Source organism: Nerophis ophidion, linkage group LG23 (genome assembly GCF_033978795.1).
Source record: "Nerophis ophidion isolate RoL-2023_Sa linkage group LG23, RoL_Noph_v1.0, whole genome shotgun sequence".
Taxonomy (NCBI): domain Eukaryota; kingdom Metazoa; phylum Chordata; class Actinopteri; order Syngnathiformes; family Syngnathidae; genus Nerophis; species Nerophis ophidion.
In genome coordinates this window covers 15,237,148-15,254,030 of record NC_084633.1, presented here as the reverse complement: position 1 = coordinate 15,254,030, position 16,883 = coordinate 15,237,148, and the positions used below count along the sequence as shown (strand labels likewise).

The following is a 16,883-nucleotide window of genomic DNA, read 5'->3' as shown; positions in this document are numbered from 1 at the left end:
ACGCCGCAGATCACGCAAGGTAATGGCGCCCTGGCGAAATAGCTGCCAGGATCCTTCCCGACCATTAGTGGCTTCTAGCAAAGTGAGTTTTTAAGATGTGTGCGGTAGTCGCACGCTGGAATAAAGTGTAATTCGACTCAGCCCCCCCCCCCCCGCTGGACGTGACTTGGCAAATTAACGCTGGCATTGAGTGAGGTTGACGGGACTCGGATGGCATTTAGCGTCTGACGGTGCCGGGGGACGGACGGTAATGGTTTAGTTCAATTGGAAAGGAGCTAGAAGGTGCAGAGTTGAGTTAACTTGTGTTAAGGAGTGTGTTAGCGGAGTTAATACCAAGAGTTTGCCGGAAGCCACGCCGATGCATTATTTAGGCAGCAGGTAATCACACACCTGCAGACCTGTTCCTACCAATTACTTTAAAGGGGAACATGATCACAATTTCTGAAGGGTTAAAACCGATAAAAATCAGTTCCCAGTGGCTTATTTTATTTTTCGAAGTTTTTCTCAAAATGTTACCCAATATCCCGAAAAACGGCTTCAAAGTGCCTGATTTTAACCGTCGTTATATCCACCCGTCCATTGTCCTGTGACGTCACTGCGTGACCACACAGAAACGAACATGGCGGATAGCACAGAAAGGTATAGCGTTATTAGCTCGGATTCAAACTCGGATTTCAGGGCCGTAAGCGATTCAACAGATTACGCATGTATTGAAACGGATGGTTGGAATGTGGAGGCAGGTACCGAAAATTAAATTAAAGAAACAGAATCTTTTGAGCCATATCACGGACGAATTCGGCGATCGCCTTCTATCCAACGATTGGTATGTGTTTGTTTGGCATTAAATGTGGGTGGAGGGAAAGGCTGGATGCAAATATAGCTACAAATGAGGCATAATGATGCAATATGTACATACAGCTAGCCTAAATGGCATGTTAGCATCGATTAGCTTGCAGTCATGCCGAGACCAAATATGTCTGATTAGCACATAAGTCAATAACATCAACAAAACTCACCGTTGTGATTTCGTTGACTTTATGGTTGGAAATGCATCTGCTTTGAGTGTCGCAGGATATCCACACATTCTTGCCGTCTCTGTCGTCGGTAAAGTGTGCGGAACAAACGAGGGACTTTCGCATCTTTTGACCACTGTTGCAACTTGAATCCGTCCCTGTTGGTGTTGTTACACCCTCCGACAACACACCGACGAGGCATGATGTCTCCAAGGTACCGGAAAACAGTCGATAAAACGGAAAATAACAGAGCTGATTTGACTTGGTGTGTGTAATGTGTTTGAGAAAATGGAGGGTCGCTTAGCAGAAAAACAGCCCCAAAGCATGATGTTTCCACCCCCATGCTTCACAGTAGGTATGGTGTTCTTGGGATGCAACTCAGTATTCTTCTTCCTCCAAACACGACGAGTTGAGTTTATACCAAAATGGATACATAGATGATACAGCAGAGGATTGGGAGAATGTCATGTGGTCAGATGAAACCAAAATACAACTTTTTGGTATAAACTCAACTCGTCGTGTTTGGAGGAAGAAGAATACTGAGTTGGATCCCAAGAACACCATACCTACTGTGAAGCATGGGGGGTGGAAACATCATGCTTTGGGGCTTTTTTTCTGCTAAGGGGACAGGACGATTGATCCGTGTTAAGGAAAGAATGAATGGGGCCATGTATCGTGAGATTTTGAGCCAAAACCTCCTTCCATCAGTGAGAGCTTTGAATGGTTGACCAAATACTTATTTTCCACCATAATTTACAAATAAATTCTTTAAAATTCCTACAATGTGAATTCCTGGATTTTTTTCCCCACATTCTGTCTCTCACAGTTGAAGTGTACCTATGATGAAAATGACAGACCTCTGTCTGTCACGATCCGCGACTCGGATCGTTTATGGTTTTGACTTTTGATATGTTTTTCACCATGTTTCTGGACTCTGCCGATCCTTGTGTTTGAGCACTTCCTCGTTTGTTTTAGTCACCATGGGAACGTATTATGCTCCTTCTCACGGGCTCTTGTCACACACCTGTTTCTGATTATTATTTGTGGATTCAAGCCTTAGTTCGTCCTCGGTCCATTGTTTGCTTCACGCAACAAGTCACGTTAAGTATTCTGTTCTACGTCTTTCCATGTGCTAAGTTCCGCCTTAGCTCCGCGTGCGGTCGTTAAATTTTTGTACTTTTTGTCTCCAGCTAGGGCTTCACGGTGGCAGAGGGGTTAGTGCGTCTGCCTCACAATACGAAGGTCCTGCAGTCCTGGGTTCAAATCCAGGCTCGGGATCTTTCTGTGTGGAGTTTGCATGTTCTCCCCGTGAATGCGTGGGTTCCCTCCGGGTACTCCGGCTTCCTCCCACTTCCAAAGACATGCACCTGGGGATAGGTTGATTGGCAACACTAAATTGGCCCTAGTGTGTGAATGTGAGTGTGTATGTTGTCTGTCTATCTGTGTTGGCCCTGCGGTGAGGTGGCGACTTGTCCAGGGTGTACCCCGCCTTCCGCCCGATTGTAGCTGGGATAGGCGCCAGCGCCCCCCGCGACCCCAAAAAAGGGAATAAGCGGTAGAAAATGTATGTCTCCAGCTAAGTTGGCACGCACTTTATTTTTCCATTTTTGTGTCAGTGTTCTTTTGTTTTATTATATTAAAAACAACTCTTAGACCCAGGATGGATCGCTCGCCTGTATCGGTTGGGGACATCTCCACGCTGCTGACCCGCCTCCGCTTGAGATGGTCTCCTGTGGACGGGACTCTCGCTGCTGTCTTGGATCCGCTTTGAACTGAACTCTCGCGGCTGTGTTGGAGCCACTATGGATTGAACTTTCACAGTATCATGTTGGACCCGCTCGACATCCATTGCTTTCGGTCCCCTAAAGGGGGGGGGGGGGGGGGGGTGGCCACATCTGAGGTCCTCTCCAAGGTTTCTCATAGTCAGCATTGTCACTGGCGTCCCACTGGATGTGAATTCTCCCTGCCCACTGGGTGTGAGTTTTCCTTGCCCTTTTGTGGGTTCTTCCGAGGATGTTGTAGTCGTAATGATTTGTGCAGTCCTTTGAGACATTTGTGATTTGGGGCTATATAAATAAACATTGATTGATTGATTGATTGATTGAGATGCAATCCTGCTGACTGGTCGCTGTGCATCATCGAAGTGGCAACTCCGCGTGACACCGTCATCATTTTAAGTGGGAGAACTTGCACAATCGGTGGCTGACTAAATACTTTTTTTGCCCCACAATATACCTTGATGTTGCAGAAAAAAGACCATATGTTTTTTTAAACCGATTTCCGAACTCTAAAAAGGGTGAATTTGGCGATTCAAACGCCTTTCAATTGTTCGCCTGTCGGAGCGATGACCTTTCACCCCTGACGTCACATCGTGAAGCGACCCGCCATTTTCTCAAACACATTACACACACCAAGTCAAATCAGCTCTGTTATTTTCCGTTTTTTCGACTGTTTTCCGGTACCTTGGCGACATCGTGCCTCGTCGGTGTGTTGTCGGAGGGTGTAACAACACCAACAGGGACGGATTCAAGTTGCAACAGTGGTCAAAAGATGCAAAAGTCCCTCGTTTGTTCCGCACACTGTACCGACGACAGAGATGGCACAGATATGTGTGGATATCCTGCGACACTCAAAGCAGATGCATTTCCAACCATAAAGTCAACAAAATCACAACGGTGAGTTTTGTTGATGTTATTGACTTATGTGCTAATCAGACATATTTGGTCACGGCATGACTGCTAGCTAATCGATGCTAATATGCTATTTAGGCTAGCTGTATGTGCATCATTATGCCTCATTTGCAGCTATATTTGCATCCAGCCTTTCCAGCAACCAACATTTAATGCCAAACAAACACATACCAATCGTTGGATAGAAGGCGATCGCCGAATTCGTCCGTGATATGGCTCAAAAGCTTCTGTTTATCGACGTTAACATAAGTCTGGTGATAATCTTCCCCTTTAAAACTCTCCCTCGTTATTTGTTATTTCCCTTCCACAGCCCGCTGATGAGACTCCTGGCCAAGGAGTGACCTGCCCTTCCTCCCTCAGGATCCGGTCCTGGCCGCGTCCCCCCCCCCACCGGGGATCATTTCGAAACTGTTTCTCCGACGCTTCTACCAGAAACTGAGAGTGTTTTCCAAGGCGGACGCCGCCCAGCCGCCCCGGGCGGACGCCATGGGGAGCGTGCGGAGCCACCGCTACAGCATCGTGTCCTCCGAGGAGGAGGGCGGGGTGAAGCTGGCCGACATGGTCGTCCCCAACGGCTGCGGCAACGGCAAGGCCGAGCACCGGCGCCAGAGCCGCTTCGTGCGCAAGGACGGCCACTGCAACGTGCACTTTGTCAACATGAGCGAGAAGGGCCAGCGCTACCTGGCGGACATCTTCACCACCTGCGTGGACATCCGCTGGCGGTGGATGCTGCTCGTCTTCTGCTTATCCTTCCTGATCTCCTGGCTGTTCTTCGGCCTGGTCTTCTGGCTGGTGGCGCTGGGCTACGGCGACCTGGAGGGCGACACGCAGATGTGCGTCTCCAACGTGGACAGCTTCACCGCCGCCTTCTTGTTCTCCGTGGAGACGCAAACCACCATCGGGTACGGGTACCGCTACGTGACGGAGGAGTGCCCCGTCGCCGTCTTCGTGGTGGTCTTCCAAAGCATCGTGGGGTGCATCATCGACGCGTTCATCATCGGCGCCGTCATGGCCAAGATGGCCAAGCCCAAGAAGAGGAACGAGACGCTGGTGTTCAGTCACTACGCCGCGGTGGCTATGAGGGACGGCAAGCTGTGCCTCATGTGGCGGGTGGGGAACCTGAGGAAGAGCCACCTGGTGGAGGCCCACGTCAGGGCGCAGCTCCTCAAGTCCAGGACGACGGCGGAGGGCGAGTTCATCCCTCTGGACCAGGTGGACATCGACGTGGGCTTCGACAGCGGCGTCGACAGAATCTTCCTGGTGTCGCCCATCACCATCGTGCACGAGATCGACGAGGACAGCCCCTTCTACGAGATGGGCAAGCAGGAGCTGGAGACGTCCGAGTTCGAGATCGTGGTCATCCTGGAAGGCATGGTGGAGGCCACCGCCATGACCACACAGTGTCGCAGCTCCTACGTGGCCAGCGAGATCCTCTGGGGACACCGCTTCGAACCGGTGCTCTTCGAGGAGAAGAACTACTACAAGGTGGACTACTCGCGCTTCGACAACACCTACGAGGTGTCCGGCACGCCGCTCTGCAGCGCCCGGGAGCTCGCCCGGAGGACCTCCGACGCCTCCAGCCTCAGGAACTCCTTTTGCTACGAGAACGAGGTGGCTTTGGAGAAAATCGAGATGGAGGAGGAATCGCGGGAAGGGGAGAGCGCAGAGGAGAGGAACGTCCCGGAGGGTCCGCCATCGCCGCCGCCGCCGCCGCCGCCGCCGGCCTCGGACTCGGAACACACTCCGGACTCTTTGCCTTTGGAATCAAGACCTTTGACTGCTGAATCGGAAATATGACCTAATGCTGCAATAATCCTATAGCGGTTAACTTAACACACGTCTGTTTATGTAGGATATTATGATGAGGCAATAGTCCAAATACCCTTCTTGAAGTAAATATGCAACACAACTCCCACCTCTCGTGGCCTACATGTCGCACTTTTGTGACTAAAAAAGAAAATGCAGTCGTTGATATGCACACAATACAACGTTTAATCACATTCGAGAAGACAACTGTGTCAAAAAGTCCGCCTTTTATCCACCTCACTTTAGTATGGGGAACATATTGCAAGTAACAAAGACTTAAAGGCCTACTGAAATGAGATTTTCGTATTTAAACGGGGCTAGCAGGTCCATTCTATGTGTCATACTTGATCATTTCGCGATATTGCCATATTTTTGCTGAAAGGATTTAGTAGAGAACATCGACGATAAAGTTCACAACTTTTGGTCGCTGATAAAAAAAAGCCTTGCTTGTACCAGAAGTAGCAGACGATGTGCGCGTGACGTCACGGGTTGTGGAGCTCCTCACATCTGAACATTGTTTACAATCATGGCCACCAGCAGCGAGAGCGATTCGGACCGAGAAAGCGACGATTTCCCCATTAATTTGAGCGAGGATGAAAGATTCGTGGATGAGGAAAGTGAGAGTGAAGGACTAGAAAAAAAAAAAAGACGAGGGCAGTGGGAGCGATTCAGATGTTATTAGACACATTTTCTAGGATAATTCTGAAAAATCCATTATCTGCTTATTGTGTTACTAGTATTTTAGTGAGATTAAATGGTCGTACCTGTACAACCTGAAGGTCGGGCCCGCGCCTTTCTACAGCATCAGTCGACGGGTGGTGGCGATGCCCATCTCTGCCTTTCACAAAGGACCCTCTTCGAAACACGATCTTTCGGAATGATCGCTGCATAATACACTGTACTTTGTGTGTGTGGTCCAATCCAACCGTGTTCGCTTGGCCGCTCTGTTCCATAGTATAGCTTGACTGTCATCTTTCGGGAATGAAAACAATGGCTGTGTTTGTGTTGCCAATGGTGGCCGCAATACACCGCTTCCCACCTACAGCTTTCTTTTTTGACGTCTCCATTATTCATCATACCGCGACGTTTTAGCATGACACTTCCGCACGAAATTTAAAATTGCAATTTAGTAAACTAAAAAGGCCGTATTGGCATGTGTTGCAATGTTAATATTTTATCTTTGATATACAAACTATCAGACTGCGTGGTCGGTAGTAGTGGCTTTCAGTAGGCCTTTAAATGGTATTAAAGGGAGAGTCATAGACAACAAATTCCTTACTTAGTACTGATAAGCAATAATTCTGAGGTTATTGAGGGAAGACTCTCAGTTAATGGTCTAGAGCAGGCCTGGGCAATTATTTCGACTCGGGGGGGGGGGGCACATTTAGAGAAAAAAATGTGTCTGGGGGGCCTGTATATCTATTTTATGAACACTAATACAAAACCTCACAATAATGTCTGATTGAATGCTAAAAATCATTATGACGGACCGCCTAAAAAAAACCATAATGGAATTTTACATGTTTTCTATGAAGGATAAAACACTGAATATTGACCAAATATGAACGTCACAGCCCACTTTCCATCGACACATTTTACGATCCAGTGAAACGCGACAAAAAAAAACGCAACAAACAGCGAAATGCGAACGCGGAGGGTACAAAATAAACCCACCGGCAATCTGATACATCACTAAGCTTTGGGACTTTGTTGTGAAAAATCTCCTTCCGCATCTCTCCCGTCCAAAGGCAAAACCTAGTAACTCACTTCCAGCTGATTTTGCGCAAACAAAGGACAACCGATCCATCTTGATGCTGTCTTACAAATATCTACAAAGTCATCAAACGTGCAGATGTTATACTTGAGCTTTCATTTTCTTGCCGATTGAGCCACGGGTTGAATATGCTCTCATGAACGTGTGCCCCCTTTCTCCAGATATTTTATCACAATCTCGGGTGGGCCCCGTTCTGCGTTTGCACATTGGGCAAGAGCCGTGTACAGCGTCCAGTTTTTATTTTGACCTCCACAGTTTTCTGCCCAAAAGAGCATGCAAGGGGAAGAATCAAGAACAATACATTTAATGAAGGCGCCCGCAACGTCCTGGGCCGATCTTCCAAATATCCCCTCGTGCCGTGATATCACATAATCAGCTCGACCGTCGGCCCCCCCCATTCGTGCAAATGTCTCATTAATGACAATAAGGCGACTGACAAAAAAGCTCCAATCCAATCCACTCTATTTATATAGCACATGTAAACAACAATAACGTTTCCAAAGTGCTGCACAGCCATGTTAAAAACAATATTATGCTCCACCAATGACTGAATAAAACAAAAAATCAATCAATCAATCAATCAATCAATGTTTACTTATATAGCCCTAAATCACTAGTGTCTCAAAGGGCTGCACAAACCACCACGGCATCCTCGGTAGGCCCACATAAGGGCAAGGAAAACTCACACCCAGTGGGACGTCGGTGACAATGATGACTATGAGAACCTTGGAAATAAAAATAAAACCAATAAAAACAAATATGATTAAAAACTATTTTAAAGGGTAAAATCAATTAAAACAGTAAAATAAAAATCAAAATGTGTAAAAAACACACAAGAGGACAACAGCCATTTTAAACTAGACAAACAAGTCAATGGCGTTTTAAAATCGTGTTTTTTATCACCTTCGTCTTTTAGTAAAGGTTAAACCGTTTTTATCTTTTAACCTTTTTGAACAAGTCGTGCATGCTTTTATTTCAAGTGGCCTGGACTACTGCAATGCACTTTATGCTGGCATTCGCCAAAAAGCTCTCTCCCGGTTGCAGTTAGTCCAGAACGCGGCAGCACGACTTTTAACAGGGCCCAGGAAACGCCAGCATATAACCCCAATTCTTCAGAGTTTGCACTGGCTCCCTGTTCATTTTAGAATTGATTTTAAAACATTGCTGTTTGTTTTTAAATCTTTACATGGACTGGCACCTCAATATATCTCGGACCTCATCCAAATTTACACTCCTGCGCACGCTCTGAGGTCCGAGAGCCAGTTCCAGCTCGTGGTGCCCAAGACCAGACTTAAGACCAGGGGAGACAGGGCCTAAGCTCTGGAACACTCTGCCCCTCCATGTTCAAACTGCTTCCACAGTGGAGTGTTTTAAGTCTCGTCTTAAGACCCACTTTTATTCTTTGGCTTTTAACACTACGTGAGTTGTGTGGTCCTCTGTCCTCTGTTGTCCTCTGTGTTTTTTATACACTTTGATTTCTATTTTACTGTTTTCATTGATTTTACCCTTTAAAATAGTTTTTAATCATATTTGTTTTTATATTGTTTTTATATTTATTTATTTTTTGTTTTTATTCAGTCATTGGTGGAGCATAATATATATATATATATACTTTTTTTAAATTTTTATTTTATTTATTTATTTATTTATTTTTTTTACAATTGTTTTTAACATGGCTGTGCAGCACTTTGGAAACGTTATTGTTGTTTAAACGTGCTATATAAATAAAGTGGATTGGATTAGATTGAGGACCACACAACTCACGTAGTGTTAAAAGCCAAAGAATAAAAGCTCCGATTGGTCCCTTGAGATACTAGGTTTTCCTGTTACTGTTGCTAGGTCCTGCCATGCGCGTTACAGCTTACTTACGGAACAAATTACAATATCGCATAAAGCATATCACCTCGGACAGGGGTCGGGAACCTTTTTGGCCATGCAAGCCAAATATTTTTAAAAGTATTTCCGTGAGAGCCATATATATATATATATATATATATTTTTAACACTACATGCGTGCATTTTAAGAAAGATCAACATTTTTAGAGTATAATACGTCTTTTATTCTTTTTAATAACATTGTTATTCTGAGGCTAACCAGAAATAAATAAAATACTTCTTACCATTAATCCGACTTCTTGAACAGGTGCGGTAGAAACCGGATAGATGGATGAAAATGCATGAGAATGGTTTGTATTATTAACGTTATTTTTGACACCAGCTGAATTATTCATTACTTATCGTGTTAAGCAATGTCAGCTAAGATTTAAGTGAGAGCCAGGTGCAGTCATCAAAAGAGCTACAGGTTCCCTACCCCTGACCTAGGAACTCCAAAATTATTATCAGCTCAGATTTGACCAAAATTGAGTTACTGGGTTTTGCCTTTGGATGGGAGATCTGTGGAAACGCTTCCCACCCACACTGCTTGGTGCCTCGTCTGAACTACTGTGACTTAGATGACCGTAGTAACTAATTAGATGACCGTAGTAACTAATTAGATGACCATAGTAACTAATTAGATGACCATAGTAACTAGTTAGATGACCGTAGTAACTAATTAGATGACCGTAGTAACTAATTAGATGACCATAGTAACTAATTAGATGACCGTAGTAACTAGTTAGATGACCGTAGTAACTAATTAGATGACCATAGTAACTAATTAGATGACCATAGTAACTAATTAGATGACCATAGTAACTAATTAGATGACCATAGTAACTAATTAGATGACCATAGTAACTAATTAGATGACCATAGTAACTGGTATATCATCCATAAGCGCAGATTTCAAGCATTGAAAGACTTAGTATAGTTCAAGACTTAAAAAACATGACTGCACATCATAATGGCAGCTACACTTTCCATCTTAAAGATCTAAAAAAAATCTGGGGGCCGGATTTAAAAGCTCAACATATGGCCCCCCGGGCCTTAATTTGCCCAGGTCTGGCCTAATGGTTGTATAATAAAGGCCATGCAGAATAAGGCATCAATAAGTACTTAATAAGAGCCAATATGTTACTAATTTGCATGTTGATAAGAAACTAATTAATGGTGAATATGTTCCCCCATGCTAAAGTGTTACCGATATTTTTTATTGCGCTTAGTTTGCAATATACGACAATACCGGTGAAATTTGAACTTTTTCATTACAGTATCGTTAGCATGTATTTAAAAATTTTTTTTGCCTATTTATTTAACAAAAGGCACACACTTTTGATGCAGCTCTTCTTTTGGGTCCTACCAAGGTTTTGCCCCATTTGCACCGGAGCTGGTCTCTTGGCGAACGTCGTCTTTAAAATGTATTGGTCGGAATATTGTCGAATGTGCAATAAGGGCCCTATTTTCCCATGTGCTTAAAAACAAAAACAAAAAAAAGAACAATAAAAAAATAAAATAAAAAAAAACACCACATTTTTTTATGGATTTCAATGACATTTTAAGTAGTCAAACTGCATGTTGTATTATTTTCAAAATAAGTGCACCTTTTTTTCATGACTTAAGGGGAACTGCATTTTTTTTTTTTTTTTTTTAGAATTTTCCGAATCGTTCACAATCATTATGAAAGAGAAGAAGACAGAAGTTTTTTTTTTTTTCTCACTTTCTAACATACAAAAATCAACTTGTTTTATGGCTAGCAACACAGCTAATGGAAGCAATCGATTCTACCTCTAAATCATACTTGCCAACGTTGAGACCTCCAAATTCGGGAGAGTTGAGGTGGGCGGGGTTTGGTGGTAGCGAGTGTGTATATTGTAGCGGAAGAGTTAGTGCTGCAAAGGATTCTGGGTATTTGCTCGGTTTTGTTTATGTTGTGTTACGGTGCGGATGTTCTCCCGAAATGTGTTTGTTGTTCTTGTTTGGTGTGGGTTCACAGTGTGGTGCATATTTGTAACAGTGTTAAAGTTGTTGATACGGCCACCCTCAGTGTGACCTGTATGGCTGTTGACCAAGTATGCCTTGCATTCACTTATGTGTGTGTTTATATTATGTGACTGGGCCGACACGCTGTTAGTACGGAGGAAAAGCGGACGTGACGACAGGTTGTAGAGGACGCTAAAAGCACGCCCCCAATATTGCTGTCCGGGTGGAAATCGAATGGTTGCCCCGAGAGATTTTTTGGGAGGGGCACTGAAATTCGTGAGTCTCCCGGGAAAATTTAGGCTCTAAATCACTTTAAAAATTCTTTCAAAAACTGTCACCAATACTTTATTCCCGTTGCATAACCTGCATAATAACCAAGCTGTAGCAACATTGTTACTGCACAAGCAAACACTTTTTCTCTGTGCTACGGTACTAGCCGAAAATGCTAACTACGGCAAGTTATAAGCTAGCTTCTACCACAACACGAAACACAATGCTATAAAACATCAATCTGTACCGACTGAAAAAAATAAACAATCATATTACAGTAGCTTTAAAGTATTAGCCAGCGTTTCATGTTTTGTTTGTGCACAGCTGAGCTAGCCAAACAGCGTATGTACTGGCGTTGTACTAAAACGCACGACGTGCTGCGTGTATAATGATTGATATTAAAGTGACATATTAAAGTGACAGGGGACATTTCCTGTTGATTTTGGGCAAGCACTCCATTTATGTCGAAATTAGCTGGCTCCAATTTCCATATTTAGCAACATTGTTACTGCGCGAGCAAACTATTTTTCTTCGTGCTATGGTATTAGCCGTAAAAGCTAACTACGGCAAGTTATAAGCTGGCTTATACCACAACACGAAACACAATGCTATAAAACATCAATCTGTACTGACTGAAAAAAAATAATCATATTACAGTATCTTTAAAGTATTAGCCAGCGTTTCATGTTTTGTTTGTGCACAGCTGAGCTAGCCAAACAGCGTATGTACTGGCGTTGTACTAACACGCACGACGTGCCGCGTGTATAATGATCGATATTAAAGTGACATATTAAAGTGACAGGGGACATTTCCTGTTGATTTTGTGCAAGCACTCCATTTATGTCGAAATGAGTTGGCTCCAATTTCCATATTTAGAGCGGAAAAATCGCTTTCGTCTCCCCTGCTCCAACGTCTCACTCTTCCTTCACGCTTGCTTCTATAAGCTGCAGTATACTCAGCTTCAAAAAGATAAGGTTCTAAATCCTCATTTGTGCAAAAATAGTCGTCTTTGTTGTCTTTTACCGAGTCCGCCATGCCTGACGGAATAAATCCGTCCCGGAAATGATTATTATTATCAAAATTACGGTATATACTGTACATATTGTTATATTATATACAGTATATACTTACAGTGTGTGTATAAAATGTTGATGGAGGGTTTTTGAAGTTGTTTTAGAGCACTTTGAAGGCTACAATGGTGACTCCCATTAGTCGCATCTTTCAAGGGTTTCTTTATTCTTTATCGTCTTTACAGTAAAATAATAATGAAAAAAAAAATGGACGGGCGTGGTTTGTCTCTCATAGTAATTGTGGACGATAAGCAGAATTCCCCCCAAAAATGCAGTTCAGCTTTAAGCTCTTGGGTTTATTCATCAGTCGTCATTAAATATGCGAGGCTCGAAGTGGTGGTCAAGCGAGCGTAGGTCGTCAAAGCGTTCTAGGCGGAATTTTGCCTTTCTCGAAGAAAAATGCTTCGTTTTAGGCCGTCAGAACCGTTCAAATTGCGAAAAGGACAAAAGTGTCTTCGGAGTTCCCCGAGACTTGGTAACAGACAACAAAGATTACTATTTTTGGAGAAATGCGGATTTACAACATTTTTGAAGCTGAGTATACTGCTGCTTGTAGAAGGGCGAAAGAGTGCAAGATTCTAAGAAACGACAACAAAAAAAGACACAACTTTGCAGAGATTACTTTGTTACATTTTTTTTTTTTTTTAATGTTTTAACGTTTAGTATTTCACGTTTAAGTAATACCTTGATATTATTCGTATTTTATCTTTAAAACGTATTTTGGCGACGAGTGTTTTGTCAACCACCAATTCAGGAAGTCTAAATAAAGTTAAAGTTCTCTGCATTCGACCCATCACCTGGGAGGTGAGGGGAGCAGTGAGCAGTAGCGGTGGCCACGCCCGGGAATAATTTTTTGGGTGATTTAACCCCCAATTCCAACCCTTGATGCTCAGTGCCAAGCACGGAGGAACAGGTCCCATTTTTATAGTCTTTGGTATGACTCGGCCGGGGTTCGAACCCACGACCTACCTATCTCTGAAGACCCATTCCAATTGGGTTTGGTTGACCACCACTTGGTTCACAGGTCAGAAAAAGTCACGTGACTAAATACAAAGAATATGAATTTAAAAAAAACCCACTTAAGCGCAAATGGGAGAATAGGGCCCAAAGAGAGTGGTTGACTACAGCCGCATCCTGATGATTAAAAATGCTGCTAATGCTTCAAACTCTACAGGAGCCAAAAATGTATTATTTATCCTTTTGAAAGTATGCAAACGTGTCACCGTGACGTTCAAACCTTACAGACGAGCATGAGAGCGTCCGTGTGTGTTTTCCCGACTGTTTCCAGCTGTCCTATTAGCAAAAAGCCCGACATGTACATATATGTGGAATATGTCAATATCCTCATTTAACATTGACTGATGGATGCGACTTTGGATTGTTGGAATGGAGGCCAGTGTTGGATTAACCCTTTCACATCACCACTGCACTCATGAATGTTTTTGCCCTGAACATGTTAAAGGTCCCTTACTATGCAAACCCGACTTTTTAATGTTGTCCCAACAGTTATGGGTGTTGTTGATGTTCACCAAAAAATCCAAATGTTTGCTTTTTCATGAAGGAAAACCCTCCTTCTTCCTGGATTTAGATATGTCGTAATAAATCTCCAACTACCCATCAGCCAATAACAATTTTGGCAGCTTTAATCGTTAACGTTTCAGCTAATAGGCTAACGTAGCATGATATACCGTTGAAATGTGACTGCAACGCAGGGGAGTACTTAGTCATTCGGGGGCTCTGGACTAAAACCCAGTCATCTGATTTATTCCGGCATGGCATACTTGGTAACAGACAACAAAGATGACTATTTTTGGACAAATGAGGATTTACAACCTTTTTGAAGCTGAGTATACTGCTGCTTGTAGAAGCAAACTTAACACGATCATTTATGATGTTGTTAGAGAGCCACATATTAAAACTTGAAGCAGGGGATCCGGACTGGGAACGACACCACAACGGCCTCCCGAATTCAATTCAAAACTTATGAGACAAACATTTTTGGAAACCGGAAAAGTGCTCCTGTTGTAGAAAGGAACTTGGACCACCAGATCCTTGCATTGACATTTTAACCTTGCCCACAAAATAGAACACTGAGGGTCCAAACCTCCGTCATGGTAGACTTGGAAACAGACAACAAAGATGACTATTTTTGGAGAAATGCGGATTTGCATTTTTGAAGCTGAGTATACTGCTGCTTGTAGAAGCGAACTTAACACGGTCATGTATAATGTTGTTAGAGAGCCACATATTAAAGCTTAAAGCAGGAAATCCGGACTGGGAACTACACCACGACGGCCTCCCGAATTCAATTCAAAACTTATGAGACAAACATTTTTGGAAAAATTCCTAAAACCGGAAAAGTGCTCCTGTTGTAGAAAGAAGTTGGACCACCAGATCCTTGCATTGACATTTTAACTTTGCCCACAAAAATAGAACACTGGGGGTCCAAACTTCCGTCATGGTAGACTTGGAAACAGACAACAAAGATGACTATTTTTGGAGAAATGCGGATTTACAACATTTTTGAAGCTGAGTATACTGCTGCTTATAGAAGCAAGCAAAACATAATGATTTATCATGTTTTTAGAGAGCCACATATTAAAACCTAAAGCAGGAAATCCGGACTAGGAATGACATGACACAGGCCCCCCGAGTTCAGTTCAAAACTTATGTGACAAACATTTTTGCACAAATTCCTAAAAACAGTAAAGTGCTCTTGTTGTGGAGAGGATCTTGGACCACCAGATCCTTGTATTGACATTTTAACCTTGCCTGCAAACAGAACATTGGGGGGCCAAATTTGTGATTTATACAACTGAAGCTTTCCTCAGGGCAACAAAGATGACTATTTTTGGACAAATGAGTATTTACAACCTTTTTGAAGCTGAGTATACTGCTGTCTGTAGAAGCGAACATAACATGATTATTTATCATGTTGTTAGAGAGCCACATATTAAACTTAAAGCAGGAAATCCGGACTAGGAATGAAACCAGAATGCCCCCTCCGAGTTCAGTTCAAAACTTCTGAGACAAACATTTTTGCACAAATTCCTAAAAACAGTAACATGCTCCTGTTGAAGAGATAAATTTGGACGACCAGATCCCTGTATTGACACTTTAACCTTGCCCGCAAACATGGAACACTGGGGGTCCAAACTTCCGGCATGGCAGACTTGATAACAGACAACAAAGATGACTATTTTTGGACAAATGAGGATTTAAAACCTTTTTGAAGCTGAGTATACTGCTGCTTATAGAAGTAAACATAACACGATCATTTATCACGTTGTTAGAGAGCCACATATTAAAACCTAAAGCAGGAAATCCGGACTAGGAATGACATGACACAGGCCCCCCGAGTTCAGTTCAAAACTTATGTGACAAACTTTTTTGCACAAATTCCAAAAAACATTAAAGTGCTCCTGTTGTAGAGAGGATCTTGGACCACCAGATCCTTGTATTGAGATTTTAACCTTGCCCGCAAACATAGAACACTGGGGGTCCAAACTTCCGGCATGGCAGACTTGGTAACAGACAACAAAGATGACTATTTTTGAACAAATGAGGATTTACCAAATTTTTGAAGCTGAGTATACTGCTGCTTATAGAAACGAAAATAACATGATCATTTATCATGTTGTTGGAGATCCACATATAAAAACTTAAAGCAGGAAATCCAGACCGGGAACGACAGCACACTGGCCCCCCGGAGTTCAATTCAAAACTTCTGAGACAAGCATTTTTGCACAAATTCCTAAAAACAGTAACTTGCTCCTGTTGTAGAGAGGAACTTGGACCACCAGATCCTTGTATTTAAACTTTAACCTTGCCCGCAAACATAGAACACTGGGGGTCTAAACTTCTGGCATGGCAGACTTGGTAACAGACAACAAAGATGACTATTTTTGGACGAATGCGGATTAACAACCTTTTTGAAGCTGAGTATACTGCTTCTTATAGAGGCAAACTTAACATGATCATTTATCATGTTGTTAGAGAGCCACATATTAAAGCCTAAAGCAGGAAATCCGGACTAGGAATGACATGACACAGGGCTCCCGAATTCAGTTCAAAACTTATGAGAAACATTTTTGCACAAATTCCTAAAAACAGTAAAATGCTCCTGTTGTAGAGAGGATCTTGGAACACCAGATCCTTGTGTTGACATTTTAACCTTGCCAGCAAACTGGGGTTCCAAACTTTCCGTCATGGCAGACTTGATAACAGTCAACAAAGATGACTATTTTTGGACAAATGAGGATTTACAACCTTTTTGAAGCTGAGTATACTGCTGCTTATAGAAGCAAACATAACACGATCATTTATCATGTTGTTAGAGAGCCACATATTAAAGCTTAAAGCAGGGAATCCAGACTGGGAACGACACCACAATGGCCTC

The 16,883-nt window shown here is 43.0% G+C and overlaps 2 protein-coding genes across 2 annotated transcripts in view; one reads left to right on the top strand and one right to left on the bottom strand.

Annotated features, from left to right (window-relative positions):
• LOC133541507 (inward rectifier potassium channel 2-like) overlaps nt 1-15,088 on the top strand; it is a 16,097-nt gene extending 1,009 nt beyond the window's left edge. Inside the window, exon 2 of the mRNA XM_061884957.1 lies at nt 4,014-15,088. Within this exon, the coding sequence (XP_061740941.1) occupies nt 4,190-5,500 (1,311 nt within the window). The 5' untranslated portion in view covers nt 4,014-4,189 and the 3' untranslated portion in view covers nt 5,501-15,088. The remainder of the gene's footprint in view (nt 1-4,013) is intronic.
• Nucleotides 1-16,883, bottom strand: part of LOC133541508 (5-hydroxytryptamine receptor 3A-like) — a 98,694-nt gene that overhangs the window by 59,764 nt on the left and 22,047 nt on the right. The window lies entirely within an intron of this gene.